Here is a 15,060-nt window from a genome sequence, read left to right as displayed (position 1 = left end):
TTCTCAAGAATATTATGGAGCTCCTGCAATTTTTCCAGAAATGAGACTCATGTCAGTTGATAGGGCTTATAAATTGCTATCCATGGTATAAATTTGAATAAAATCGTTAGAGCCGTTTTCGAGAGAACCGTGAAAAACATGGTTTTTTTAGTCATTATTCGCCATTTTTCTCAAGAATATTACGGAGCTCCTGAAATTTTCCCAGAAATGAAACTAATGCCAGTTGATAGGGCATATAAATAGCTATCCATGGTATAAATTTGAAGAGAATCGTTCAAGCCGTTTTCGAGAAAACCGTGGAAAACATGTTTTTTTAGTCATTATCCGCCATTTTTCTCAAGAATATTACGGAGCTCCTGAAATTTTCCCAGAAATGAGACTCATGCCAGTTGATAGAGCTTATAAATAGCTATTCATGGTATAAATTTGAAGAAAATCGTTAGAGCCGTTTTCGAGAAAAACGTAAAAAACATGGTTTTTTAGTAATTATCCGCCATTTTTCCGCCATCTTGAATTGAATTTTATTGAATCTCTTATTGTCGGATCCTCATGGTATAAGGACCTTAAGTTTAGAATTTCAAGTCAATCGGTTGATTAGAAATGGAGTTATCGTGTTCACAGACTTACACACATACACACACACACACACACACACACACACACACACACACACACACCACACACACACACACACATACATACACACAGACCAACACCCAAAAATAATGTTTTTGGACTCAGGGGGCCTTGAGACGTATAGAAAATTTGAAATTGGGGTACCTTAATTTTTTTTGGAAAGCAGCTTTCCTTACCTATGGTGATAGGGCAAGTAAAGTAATAAATATAACATAAGAAATAAAAGTAGATTAGAAGTGAATAAAAATTGAGTCAAATGGAAGAGGAGGAGAGCTACTCTAGACTCAATAATATGATAGAGAAAATATATCTCAAGAAGATATACCATGGTATAGGTCGTTTATGTTCCAAACTCCACTGTTAACTCAAGCTTTCAGTCATAGTATTCATTGTTCGTGAAGCTATGTGACGCTGGTAGTCTCTCATACTCTGCCGTTCTTACACTCTTACACTCCCAACAAAACACTAATAATAGACAGTAGTCGACAGTAATTGACTGCAGTTATCAGAGAATTTTGCTTTAAATTAAAAACATAAGCTACTTATACCATGAGAAATCTTCTTGTGCTACATTTCATCTGTTATAATACTCAATCGGATAGATATTTGACAAGTGAATTGAAACATGTGTATTGCAATGAGGGAATTGGATTTTTGACCAGGTTTCCAGCCAGGATACTCATAAAAACTCATGGACCATTCATTTAATCTACAAATTTGATCTAGGCTACATTCGAAGGTCCATCAGATTCAATAAATGTTCTAGAAATTGTTGTTTTATTGAGCGAATACTTACCCTGTTAGCAAACTCAGCCAAACCTCTCAGACACACAGCGGCTAAAATCCGGCTCTAACCAATGTGCACTGCCTGGTTTGGCGCCCAAGGCACACATTCGGGTGCTGACGCCCTGGTAGCGAGGGGGGCACTCCGCTCTGGCTACGCCCCAGGCACCCACTTCTTCCCATTTTATGACTGAGCCGGATCCTGGTAAAATACAAATATAAATGTAACTAGATAGGACTTATTGAACTATTGGGTGAGTTTTCTTGGCAGCCAAGGCAGAAACTCTACAGCCCTGGTAGCAAGGGGGGCACTCCGATACACCCCAGGCACCCACCTCTTCCCATTTTATAGCTAACTAGGGCGGATCCTGGGAGACCAAATGAATTCTATTTAAAATTGATTATGAGCCTTATTCAACAATATTTTTTGACAAACATCGCAACTCTACAAAAAAGAAAACTAAACTAAACTGTGAGTATATTCACCAATCAATAAAAATAATCCACATCAGAACAAATTGAACCAAATTCAATTATTTGAAAACAAATAATGAAGTGTAAAACATGCAGTAATTCATTTGAAATTCCCTTACAATACAGTATCAGAATAATTGATCTCAAAAAAGATCAAAACATATATAATAGAATATAATTCTATTAGTAACTCAATATTTAAAAAAAATACATCGACTTCGTCAAAATACATCCTTTTCAAATCACTACCATCCATTGGTCAGTCTTAAAAATACAAAAATAAAATTAACATGTCATGTAGAACATAGATCCCAAGTTACTCATATCATAAAAGAGATGGTACCCAGTTTATAGAAACAAAATCATTTACTGTGTACAAACTTTCATCAACTAATACATATTTTATTTTATTTTCTAATTGAGTGGATGCTAGTAGAAACTCTAATTTGCCTGGCGTGGAGTTATATAATTTTATTGACATGAAGTGCCAGTTTCTCTGAGCTTTGGAATGGCTATATTGTGGAATTTTATGTCTATTTCGTGTATTTAAATCAATTATGGTGTTGGTTTGTATCATATTTATTCAAATTTCTTGTAGATAACACAAAATATTGAAAACATACAGTGATGACAATGTCAGCAATCCAAGTTCTATGAAATGTGGTCTACAATGATCATTGAAAGACAAATTACACATGATTCTAATATAGCCTTCTCCTGAAGGACAAAGATTGAATTGGCTTCAACACTATTAGCCCAAAGCATAATTCCATATGATACTCTGAATGTGTGCGTAATAGATATTCATTAGCACAGGCCTATCAACAGTTACAGATAGTCTGCGAAGCAAATTATAGGCCTTTAGAGAGTTTAACTGACAAAAAATCAATGTGCGCATCATATGTGTGTAGGGGTGCAATTAAATCCCAATTATTTTCTCATGTTATAGCTACAAAAGTGTCAATAATTATTGTGATTCGTTCTATGTTATCATGTAAAACCTATATAAAATTATTCGAGGGTTTTTAGAAGCAATCTTGGAAAGATGTTCCTTCGACAATTACTTGTAGGCCTATTATTGTGTGAGACTGCAATGTATATTTGTATGAAAATTGAATAAGATATTTCATTATTATTTTCATGTTTAATATTTTATGTGCTATATCAATGAAAGTGGTAGGGCAATCTATATTTTAGTTGTATATGATGGTAAAAAGTAAATTTGTATGGCTTTTGTTGGTGGGGAGTCCCTTGCGGGAAGGTCCCACCGCCTGAATATATAATTTGAGCCGTCAATGGGCCTTACGACTGTCATACTTCAACCGGGACCGACAATAAACGTGCCCATCCGATAACACGGGAGTGATATGGTTAAAAAACTTTTGGTTGTGAGGGGTTTGAACCCGGGATCTCTATGCTGCTGTATATGATGGTCACAGAGATTTATATCATAAATGATAATAATGGTATGAGAAACTTTGAAAAATAAATTCGTTTCTCCTCTTACCTTTCATCACATCCTGATAGTTAGCTCCTGGTAGAACTTGCAGGTAGTTAGCTGCTGGCAGTCCGTCCTGGTAGAAGTGTTTTTCAGATCGACACCAGGGTACGGCCGCTTTGTTCAGGATTTCCACATCGACGCTAGCGTTAACCGGACTTACGTTCGATTGTACTTGGCATGTGTATCTCGTACTTTTCTGTTGAAAAAAAAAACAGTGAGAGAAAAATATTATTGGTTTCATAGAGTGTATTCAGAGTGATTGAGGCTTTGATATGAGAGACAACTTTCATATATCAGTTTCATTCTAGATAAATGTTCGTAGGATATTTATGAACTATAGCCTGAAACCATAGGAATAGATAGATCGATAATTATTGTCTTCATTTATCACACTTCAAAATATTTTTGTCATTCAAGATATAAAAAAGTCAATATTTGAGTAATTCAATCTCAGCTGTTCTCCATGCATGAAATCAAGCCGGTAAACAGCTGTTTGCAGAACAAATAAACATATGGTTCTCATTACAGCATACTCTACTGTAATGAAACCATAATTATTATGTTTTATTTACAGTCGAGTATGTTTCCTAGTTCCGAAATAGGAACTGCAAAACTGCTACAAAAAACTACCTTCAGTGCTCCAAGTGGAAGTTTTGTCAACTTCCACAAAATTCCTGGTTTGGAATTTGTGAACTAGGATATTATGTTTATAGAATGCATGTAGTAACTTCAGCACAAGCAGTTAATGTTTTCTATTGACCGCCTTTTAGCGCTCCTGGTGGAAGTTTTGTCAACACTACAATCAAGAAACTCCTGATACGAAACTTGTAAACTAGGTTATGTTTATAGAATGCATGTAGTAATGTCAGCACAAGCAGGTAATGTTTTCTGTTTCTCAATTGTTCTTCTTTAGATTATTATGGAAAAAGTGTACGTTACTTGGACGTGAATGTCTTTTGCAGTCCTCGAGAGAAATTCTAGTCGAGGCGTTAGACGAGACGAATACATCATTCTCGCCTGCAAAAGACCCCTTCCTGTCCATGTGACGTAAGATACTAAACAAGTGGACGACGGCATGTATATTACCTATCATTACAAGTAGTGTAGGGAGTTGGTGGCATAAACATAGTATGTTATACCTACTTACTATGCTTTCATCTCTCTATGCTGAAACTTAATCTAGCTTTGCATGAATTTGTGACTCAGTAAATAGACTAACTAGAATCGTTTTGATTGAATGCTGTAATCGTTTGTAGGACTAGAATAGGCTTAACTAGGCTAGATTGTAGGGCTTATGCTCAAAAATCATGATCTCAGTTGACAAATGAGATATTGAACGTTTTGGTAGTTTATGAACTTGATAAAAAGGATAATGAATTTCATAAGATAGCAAAGGATGCTTAGCCCACTAACCCACAATTTCAACTCTTCATCGTATCTTCTAACTCTATCTCTTCTGACTTTCTATTCGGCACAAGACTGATGTTGTTTTCGACTGTTTATCAATAGTCGAAATATACGTATACGTATATTATTTCGTATAAGCACTATACGAAAGTGCTTGGCCCACTGACCCACAATTTCAAGTCTTCATCATATCTTCCAACTCTATCTCTTCTGACTCTCTATTCTACACAAGACTGATGTTAGCCTACTATTTTACAATACTTTCTGTTAATTTCTCATAAATCATCTTCAATTGTGTAATCTTATGACAAAATTTATACTCATCAGACAAAGAACTGTGAATTTGACTAAAGGAGAAACACGGTTGAGTGATACAGAGAAACAATAGCGTAAGTAGATATCCCATGGTATAGGGCGTTTATGTCACAACTTTTACTGTTATCTCAAGCCAATAGTACACATAGTTCTTCCCTGTGAAGCTTTAAGACGCTGGTAGTCTCTCATATTGTGCCGTTCATACACTCTTACCCGGTTGAAACAGTAAAAATCGACAATAATCGACATTAATCGGCTTGAGATAACAGTAAAAGTTGCGACATAAACGCCCTATACCATGGAATATCTACTTATAGATACAATAGAGGTTTCTCTATGATACTACCCTGTCCCTAGCTCCACCTATTGGCAGATATTCCTATTTGAATACTGATCTAAGTTCTTCATCTAGTCTTCCACGTCTATGTAATAAATAATTCAATTAATATATTAAATATTGTACCTTCACATTCACAGAACGTTCACGTAAGACTCCATTTGAAAATGCTCAATTCTATAAATGACGATATACTGTCCCATTCCGAACTGCAATGTAACTAAGTACATACTATTTTGTCATATTTTATCAAAATTTGGGAGAGAAACGGTAAAGGCTCAGCCTAGTTTTCCCTCATGATCATAATAATTTATTATACTATGGTTAGAATGTTCTGTAAAATAGATCAATAAATGGAATGAATCCAAATACGGACATGCAGTTATTTATTTGAAGAAAAACTCGAGAGTCTGTGAGTGAATAAATTGTTCACTACTTCAAATCAATGTTTGCATGTCGGTATTCGACAATCTGAAGGTTAATCCATGTATGAAAATAATGACTTCAATAAGAGAACTACTGGAAGTTTGCCCAGAAGTAATAATTACTTCTGATTCAACAACTATTCTAGAACCTTTTGTGTAGTTGAGAAGTTGATATTGTGGTAATTATTCATATTGAATGTAAAAGACTAAGAAATTGTCAAAACCACAGATTTATTGATACTCAGAAAGACCAGAGTACTCCAGAGAATGTTTATCAGAGATTGACAATGGTGTAATAACCGAAACCGGTCTTTCTAAGTATCAATAAATCTGTGGTTTTTGACAATTCCTTAGTCTTTCTCATTCAATATTCTAGAACTCTTTAATGAATATCCACTCCTTCACATTTCCATTCCAATTCTTATTCAGGTTGAACCTCAATACCTCGTTTTATTCTCAATAATTCTCATAATTCATGTTATTTTTTCAAATAATTAGTCCTTTTATTCACTTACCTGTATGTTATAAACTCGCAATATACTGCCGGCAGGATGTAGATCCTCCCATACCTCATAGTTGTGTCTCATTTTAAAGAGGTGTGCCTCCTTGGAGTCTCTGGTCTCTTTCAGCCACGAATAGCCGTACACCTGTTCCAAATCTGCGCGTTCTATAGGCCACATGCACACTATCTTCAAGTCTTGGCCCTGAAACAAGTTCCAGAATAGTTTAAAAAAATAATGCAGAATCCAGAATTGAATCCAAACCCATGAGTTAGTCTATTTTACATAAAAGATTCCCCACTTTCAAATGGGGAGCCTTTGTCTTGTTTCAGATTATATTACTGATGAATGAAGAACTGTACTCCAAAACTCTCATATAGTCTAATAATAATAATATCGAGTCACCTGGCCGGCTCAGGTCTGGTGTCAGAGTTTTCAGGTCTCAACTGATCAATTTCAGGGTCTCTGACATCACCTAACGACTGCTGTTTAAAGTTTAAACACTCTAAATTTTTTTTGTGCAAATAAATTTGAATTTGTACCTTTTGCGCAGTGATGGTTATGGGCTGCACCCTGACCAATGGCGGGGGAATGACCTCAAGGTCAATATGGTGACACTGCTGCTGACCCCAATCGGTCACGTGACACGTGTATCTGCCTCGGTCCAGCTCATCGGCCTGTTTGATCGACAACAGAGCCGTGTACTGGTCTTGAGAATCCTTCTGCAGAAGTTTCGTCCAAATGTTCCTACGCAAAACAAGATCAAATCAATTAAATCGATTGAAAAATCAAATCAATTGAGTTTCTGTCGAAATAGTATCTTAAGTCACAAGGACGGGAAGGGGCCTTTTGCAGGCGAGAATGATGTTTCTAGTCGAGGCGTTAGCCGAGACTAGAATTTCATTCGAGCACTGCAAAAGACATTCACGTCCAAGTAACTTACACTATTTTTTGTCATAATAATCTAGAAAAGAATAATTGACAAACAGAAAAAATTACCTGCTTGTGCTAGCATTACTAAGAGAAAAAATTACCTGCTTGTGCTGACATTACTAACAGAAAAAATTACCTGCTTGTGCTGGCATTACTAACAGAAAAAATTACCTGCTTGTGCTGGCATTACTAACAGAAAAAATTTTCTGCTTGTGCTGACATTACTAACAGAAAAAATTACCTGCTTGTGCTGGCATTACTAACAGAAAAAATTACCTGCTTGTGCTGACATTACTAACAGAAAAAATTACCTGCTTGTGCTGACATTACTAACAGAAAAAATTACCTGCTTGTGCTGGCATTACTAACAGAAAAAATTACCTGCTTGTGCTGACATTACTAACAGAAAAAATTACCTGCTTGTGCTGACATTACTAACAGAAAAAATTACCTGCTTGTGCTGGCATTACTAACAGAAAAAATTACCTGCTTGTGCTGACATTACTAACAGGAAAATTTACCTGCTTGTGCTGACATTACTAACAGAAAAAATTACCTGCTTGTGCTGACATTACCGTACTACATGCATTCTATGAACATAACCTAGTTTACAAGTTTCGAATCAGGAATTTCTTGATTGTAGTTGACAAAACTTCCACATGGAGCGCTAAAAGGCGGTTTTTGTACCAGTTTTGCAGTTCCTAATATTCGGAACTAGGAAACATACTCGATTGTAAAGAAAACATATGATTTTATTTCAGTGGGCCTATAGTATTCTGAGAATCATATGTTTATTTGTTCTATAATCAGCTGTTTACCGGCTTGATCTCATGGATGTAAAACAGCTGAAATTGAATGACTGTGACAAAAAGTTTTTTTTTGAGGCTTCTGTCTCTTGCAAAGGTCAAATTAGTTCAATTTTCAGAGTAGGTAACTTCAACTCAGCTAATAACTTATGAAGTACCTTAGCCATAAATCTGAGGTTACATAATGTTCATGTTAATTTTGAATTACTTTCATTTATATAAATATAACTATAGTGAGGTCCACGTTATAATGGAAGTGTTTGATTAGCAATGGTATTGCTATCCTTGTCTATCATTCAACAAATCAGATAGCGCTATCTCTTCCTCGCTTTGCTCTGTTGCCAGATCGTCCTTTAACAATGTAAAATCAATAATTAATAAACAAAATATTTCATCTTAATCATGAAAATTCATTATGAAATTATCGAAAAATATAATTTCTTGCTTAATAAAATATAATTGATTATATTCTAAACGAGAATGAACAGTTAATATTACCGTCAATAAACCTGTATCAACTACCGTCTATAGAAGGCATTGACAAGACAGAGGATCGGCAACGTTGTTCTGCTATCTTTCTCCAGTGTCATTAAAACGTGGACCACACTATAGAAGATAGGCTGATATTTTATTATGTATTTAAGTTTATTATTTTTTCAAAATTATTGTACTGATTTGTTAGGTTAATTGATTATTTCAAACGAGATTGAACAGTTAATAGTACATCAATAAACCTATATCAGCTACCGTCTCTATAGAAGGCATTGACAAAACAGAGGATCGGCAACGTTACTCTCTTATCTTCCTCCACTGCCATTATTACGTGGTTCTTACTATATATCCTTGCAGATGTTACAAACAAATCTCACAGCTTGAACTTCCATACGTTTCAACCTCTCTCTCTAGGTTTGGTAGAGAGTTAGTGGGGAGGATATTTTTAATATTCTTTCCAAAGAATGGACATTGATATGTCCAAAGCTCCACCAATTTATGTAGATGCATAACAATATAATTATTATGTAAAGTTATCATATTACAAATTGCTTTTTCATATCATATACAGTTCAATAATTATTATTTTCTTAGTCTCCATTATGTAAATTCATCTATAATTTTGCTGTATTGTAAGCTATTGTATATTAGTGTATAAGCCAGTATATATTGTAATCTACATTAATGAAGTACTTAATCAATCTATCAATCAATCTCTCTCAATAATTGATTGAGAGTAATTCCTTAGTATTATGATTATTCTCTTACTTGTATCAAATCGATAATTATTTAAAATCATAATACTTTCTGGAAGTAATATTTCCAACAAACTCATGATATTATCATGTATCATTCAAAATATCATCAATCATTCATCAATTCGTATAATCATTCATCAATTCACCTGACAGATTTGTCTTCATTGATAGCAATCCCATCTTTGAGCCACCTGAATGTCATGTAGGATGAACCCTGGGCAATACACGACAATATGAACTCGTCACCATACCTCACCACTGGACTTTTCGTGTTCACTTCCACTGTCTGAAACACATAATGAAACAAAATATTATAAAAAATGACACATAAATGGATGAAAAAATGTAGAGAAAAACAAGAAACCCCTAAATATCACAAACAATAACACAGAAGTGGATGAATATATGTTCAAAACAACATACAATTAGAAACCTCAGCAAATACATTCGAAACAAGAGAAAGTTCAACAAAATATTATGGAAAATGACACATGAATGAATGAAAAGATGTAGAGAAAAAAAGAAACCCTCAAATATTACAAACAAAATCACAGAATTGGATGAATAGATGTTCAAAACAACATACAATTAGAAAACTCTGCAAATACATTCGAAACAAGAGAAAGATGAACAAAATATTATGGAAAATGACACATGAATGAATGAAAAGATGTAGAGAAAAACAAGAAACCCCTAAATATTACAAACAATAACAGAGAATTGGATGAATAGATGTTCAAAACAATATAATATTAGAAAACTCAGCAAATACATTTGAAACAAAAGAAAGTTGAACAAAATTTTATGAAAAACAACACATGAATGAATGAAAAGATGTAGAGAAAGAAAAGAAACCCCAAAAAATTACAAACAATAACACAGAAGTGGATGAATAGATGTTCAAAACAACATATGAGAAAACTCAGCAAACACATTTGAAACAATTTAACCCTTCCTAGACCAAGCGTACCAATTTTTCATCAAATTGATTAAAACTTTCAGTGAACACTCATTGAAGCTCACTTTCTCCAGATAAAATGTCAAAGAAAATCATCTCATCATTTCAAATAGAATCAATGTTGGTACAAATTTGTACCGCCAGCCATTAACATACAATTGATTACCAGCTTCAAATTATAACATGCCCACTACAAAAGTAATTAATATCATAGTTCAAAAATAGGAGACATGCAATATTCATTCAATTTAAATAGAATATTCATTCATTGTGTGGTGAAACATTTTTTAGTAGAGACTAATTTTTCTATACAATCAATACAATGAGAATATGATTTTCTCATTCATTGAAACTGTGGAAACTAATCATTTCCTCTCTGTGGATCTACAAAATAATTCTACTCACACATATAGTCTACTGAATTAATTCTTACATACTGTCACGACTAGTTCAATATTTCCTTGGAAAATCATGATTATGGAGAGGAAAATGGAAATTAAAAAAGAAAAACTAGCCTCACCAAACACATTAGTGGAAATCTTGGAAAATCTTTATCAATAACGCAATTCCGAAAGAAATTAATTATCACTCTATAAAAACAAACTATCTGGATTATTATTTGAGAGCTTAATTATATTTTACTAATTTATTTTAGCAAATATTCAAAGTAAAGTAGTTCAAAGTAGAGGAAGCCTAACCTCCAACACTTGCATACCATTACGGAAAAGTAATTAATCATTGTAAAACTTCTATTTCTATATTAACAGAAGTTGCAGAGCACTATTTTGTAATGAGATCAAGCTCATAAATCTCACTTTTTTACATATTAAATATATTAAATTGATCTGAAAAACTTTGAAGACCACGTGGAAAAATCACAATTTTCAAACACTTATATTTCTAAAAATACAGAAATTCTTACAAAACAAATTACCACACATGAAAGAAGGAATTTTGATGTACATTACCTGTAAATTTCAAATTCCTAAGCTCCAAAAAAGTGTATTTGTAGTTTTTTGTGTTCGAGACATGTCGAGTGGAGCTTGACTCAAGCAGCCTGCACATCCTTTTGTTTAAATAAAATAAGAATCTACTCTCTGTTAGTTTCTGTGGGAATAGTTTAATCTAACTTAAAATTTGAAATAGTGAACTGAATTATTGTGATGGAGATTCAAAACTTAAAATGTTTATGAACTCCAAAAGTTAGTCAAAATGGCGGCACACTATAAATACCTGTGGAGACGTCAGCTCGAGACAGTCAGCAGCCAAATTTCTGAATCTCCAGACCATTCATGTTATAAGTGTTTTCTGTGTGCCAATGTAGTCAATATCCGGTGAGTCGCCTCAAAGTTATCTCAAAGTCATTTCAAAGTATTCTCAAGTTTATTCAATTTTACATCGAATTTATTATATCTAAACCATTCATGAACTTTTAAAAATTTGTTTAATGTAACTCTTTTTAACAATTCAGTTCGAGAGCGATTATAAATTTTTCTATACAGATTTAATTCTGAATCATTATAATTTTGAATTCATTCAGTTTACTCAGAAACTTTTGCAATATTTAAACTACCTACGAAGACAAGTGAATCATATAAGATGAGCTGTATAATTTTGTGCTGATAGATCACACATTGTTGAATTATTAATACGTTCAATCAATTTTTTTTGTCAATAGCCAAGATAATTTTTGAATTCACTCTATGTAGCTCACAGTTTATTATTTAGATTTTCAAGTTATTATAGACCGGATTAGGAGTGCTTGTTAATTTGTTGAATAACTGTTGCCCCGTCATAAATCGCACTGAAGCTGCCAAAAAACTTTGCAGTGTGCTTGGGCTGAGAGGCGAGACGGACAACGGACAACGAGCGCATCAAACAACGGTGAAGAGGACCGCTGCGTGCTGAATCGGACGGAGCCTACACGGGGACCACGACGACGCTGCATGACTGGACCAACTCCGCCGCTGAGGGCATCACCGACAACCACGGCCATAAGACGACCTCTATGCTGAACCCGATCGCTCAAACAAACCAGGTCATATTGATAAAATATCCATAGTAAATTGAGAAATTCGTAAGAACACCCTTGGAAAGAACATTCAATTAATTTCATGAAGGCTTGAAAGTGCAATAAATTATCAAACTTATTCAAAACATCCACACCCTGATTATAAAATTGAATTAAAACGTTGATCAGAATCTCTAAAAGGAATTTTTTATTTCATAGATTATAAGTGACTCTATGAGAGGCTATCTTCTTGGCTCGAAAATTCTTCATCTATGACCTACAAACGTGGGCCATTTTTGACAATACTAAAATTATTTACATTACTTTTACATGTTATTTAAAATTTAACCGGCTTTTGCGCAACCGGCACTTATACTCCAACCTAATTCATAGATTTTTTGTGATAGAAAACGGGATTTGGATATCCATTACAAATTGATGAATACATCAGTCTCTCAGTGATCAAAATCTTCATAAATATTTGAAACAGCAATGAATGTTTATTATTTGAGCTTGATAAACTTAGTTGTAATGGAAAACCGATGAATATTCGTATATTCATTTTTATTCATTGATGAATGACAGGATTCATCTTCTTTGATCAGAATCTTAGCATATTTGATCAGCATCTCAGTACGTTGATTTCTTTAATCTCCATGCATATGAATAATTTGAATTACCATTGATGTTCATTGATCCAGCTTGATTAACTTATTTGTAATAGGAAGCTCAATGAATATTCCATTATTTATTTTTGGATTCATGAATGCCCAAACCTCTCTTCCAAAAATACTTTCCACTTAATCATTCTGTGAGCTCTAACAGACAGGAAAATGGATGCGCCAGGAATGTTTGTGAATGAGTGCTTGAATTAGGAGGTACGTTGAGAGAGAATCAGAGAGAGATTCAGAAGAAGAGAGAGAGAGAGCGAGAGAGGGTATGTAAGAGAGAGTGAGGGGGAGAGAAATTGAATGCGCGAGGTATGCTTGTGAATGAGAGCTTCTATTAGTACTTGAATTGAGAAAGAGAGAAGTTGAGTGAGAGAGTGAGAGAGATAGATAGATCGATAGATAGATAGAGAGAGAGAATCAGTGATGAATAGATGAAGAGAGAGAGAGTGTTATAACGAAAAAGAAGTTGTGGTTCTTTTGTAAATGAGTGCTTGATTAGTTGATAGATAGAAGAAAGAAAATGAGAAAAAGAGAATCAGAGAGAGGGAAAGAAAGTGAAAAATGGAAAATGAGAGAGAGACAGTAAGAGAGGTAGTGAGAGAGTTAGTGTGACGAGGAACAAAAAAAGGTGAGAAAGATAATGTTTGTGAATTAGTTCGTAGATGAGAGAGAAAAAATAAAAGAAGAATCAGAGAAAGAGATAAACATACAGAAAGAGGCCAAAAGGAAAAAGATTGATTGATTGAGTACTTTATTTATGTAGATTACAATATATAATGGCTTATACACTTATACAAAAGCTTACAATATAGCAAAGTTTTAGATGAATTTACATAGCATAAACTCAGAAATTAATTATTGAACTGTACAATGATATAAGAAGAATCAATTTGGAATAACTATACAAGATAATATTGTGATGCATCTACATAAATTGGCGGAGCTTTGGACATATCAATGTCCATTCTTTGGAAAGAATATTAAAGATAGAGAGAGAGAAAAACCGAGAGTGCGAAAGAGAGTGTGATAAAGGAAGAAGAAAGGTTGAGAAAGAGAGTGTTTGTGAATGAGTGCTTGAATAATTTGATAAATGGAAGAGAGAGATGATAAGAAAGAAAAAAAGAAATATAATGAGAGAGGGTGAATGAAAGAGAGAGGGGGAGCGACACCGAGTTAGAAATAAATGTGAGAGTGCTTGGAGAGAGAGAGTGATTGATTGATTGATCATAATATGCCTTTATTAGGACGGAGTTAGGACTCCTGGTCCTAAAGAGTTTGAGAGAAAGAGAGAGAGAGAGATCAATAAGACAAAACAGTCGAGAGAGCATGAGAAATAAAAAAAGAGTTTGAGAGAGAGAATGCATATGTGCTAGCGGAAAAATTCATCCGGAATTCTCCACCGTGGAAACCTGTTAACAAGTTCAATTGCCATCGCTGGAAAAACCATTTCCTCCGCTGTTTTTCCAATGAAGGCTTTTCCAAGCCGCGAGCTGCCTACCCGTATTCAATAATATTTTGATTGTTGACTGTTATAGTCAAGAGTAGTATATAGGTATATAGCATAGGTATATAGGTACATAGGTACATACAGTATATAGCTATATACTTTCCTTGGGCTGTTAGTCGCCCGGAACCGGCAATTGCAGTTTTTCAACAATAATAATTTATTTATATTTTCACAATCAGAGTTTTCCGTTCATATTGGAGTGAGGTAGGCTGGTTTGAAATTTGAAATATTTGTAGAGCTGAAAATTATTGATAAGTCACAGGGCAGGATTGGAGAGAGGAGAGTAACTTGGAGGAGGAGAGGAGACTAGGAAGAAGAACAGGAATAATAGGAGGAGAGAAAGGAGAAAGAGAAAAAATGAGGATAAGGGAAAGAGATTAATGCAAGATAACGATTTGTGTTTGATTAATAAAGCTTCTGTTCCAATTATAGAGAAGAAGAATTAGAGGGAGTTAAAGGGAAAGATAAAAAAGTGAAGAAGAAGAAGGGGGAGAAGGACTAGAGGAAGAAAAAATGAGAAGATTAATGTAAGATGATTTTTTCAAT

General features: G+C 34.2%; 1 protein-coding gene across 1 annotated transcript in view; it reads right to left on the bottom strand.

Annotated features, from left to right (window-relative positions):
* LOC111062656 overlaps positions 1–15,060 on the bottom strand; it is a 406,489-nt gene that overhangs the window by 24,309 nt on the left and 367,120 nt on the right. Inside the window, exons 9-13 of the mRNA XM_039436644.1 lie at positions 9,514–9,653; positions 6,921–7,125; positions 6,394–6,582; positions 3,401–3,590; positions 1,449–1,621 (exon numbers count right to left, since the gene is read on the bottom strand). Coding sequence (XP_039292578.1) covers positions 1,449–1,621; positions 3,401–3,590; positions 6,394–6,582; positions 6,921–7,125; positions 9,514–9,653 — 897 coding nt within the window. The remainder of the gene's footprint in view (positions 1–1,448; positions 1,622–3,400; positions 3,591–6,393; positions 6,583–6,920; positions 7,126–9,513; positions 9,654–15,060) is intronic.

This window comes from Nilaparvata lugens, chromosome 10, assembly GCF_014356525.2.
Source record: "Nilaparvata lugens isolate BPH chromosome 10, ASM1435652v1, whole genome shotgun sequence".
In the NCBI taxonomy this organism is placed as follows: Eukaryota; Metazoa; Arthropoda; class Insecta; order Hemiptera; family Delphacidae; genus Nilaparvata; species Nilaparvata lugens.
This window is presented reverse-complemented; position numbering and strand designations above follow the sequence as displayed.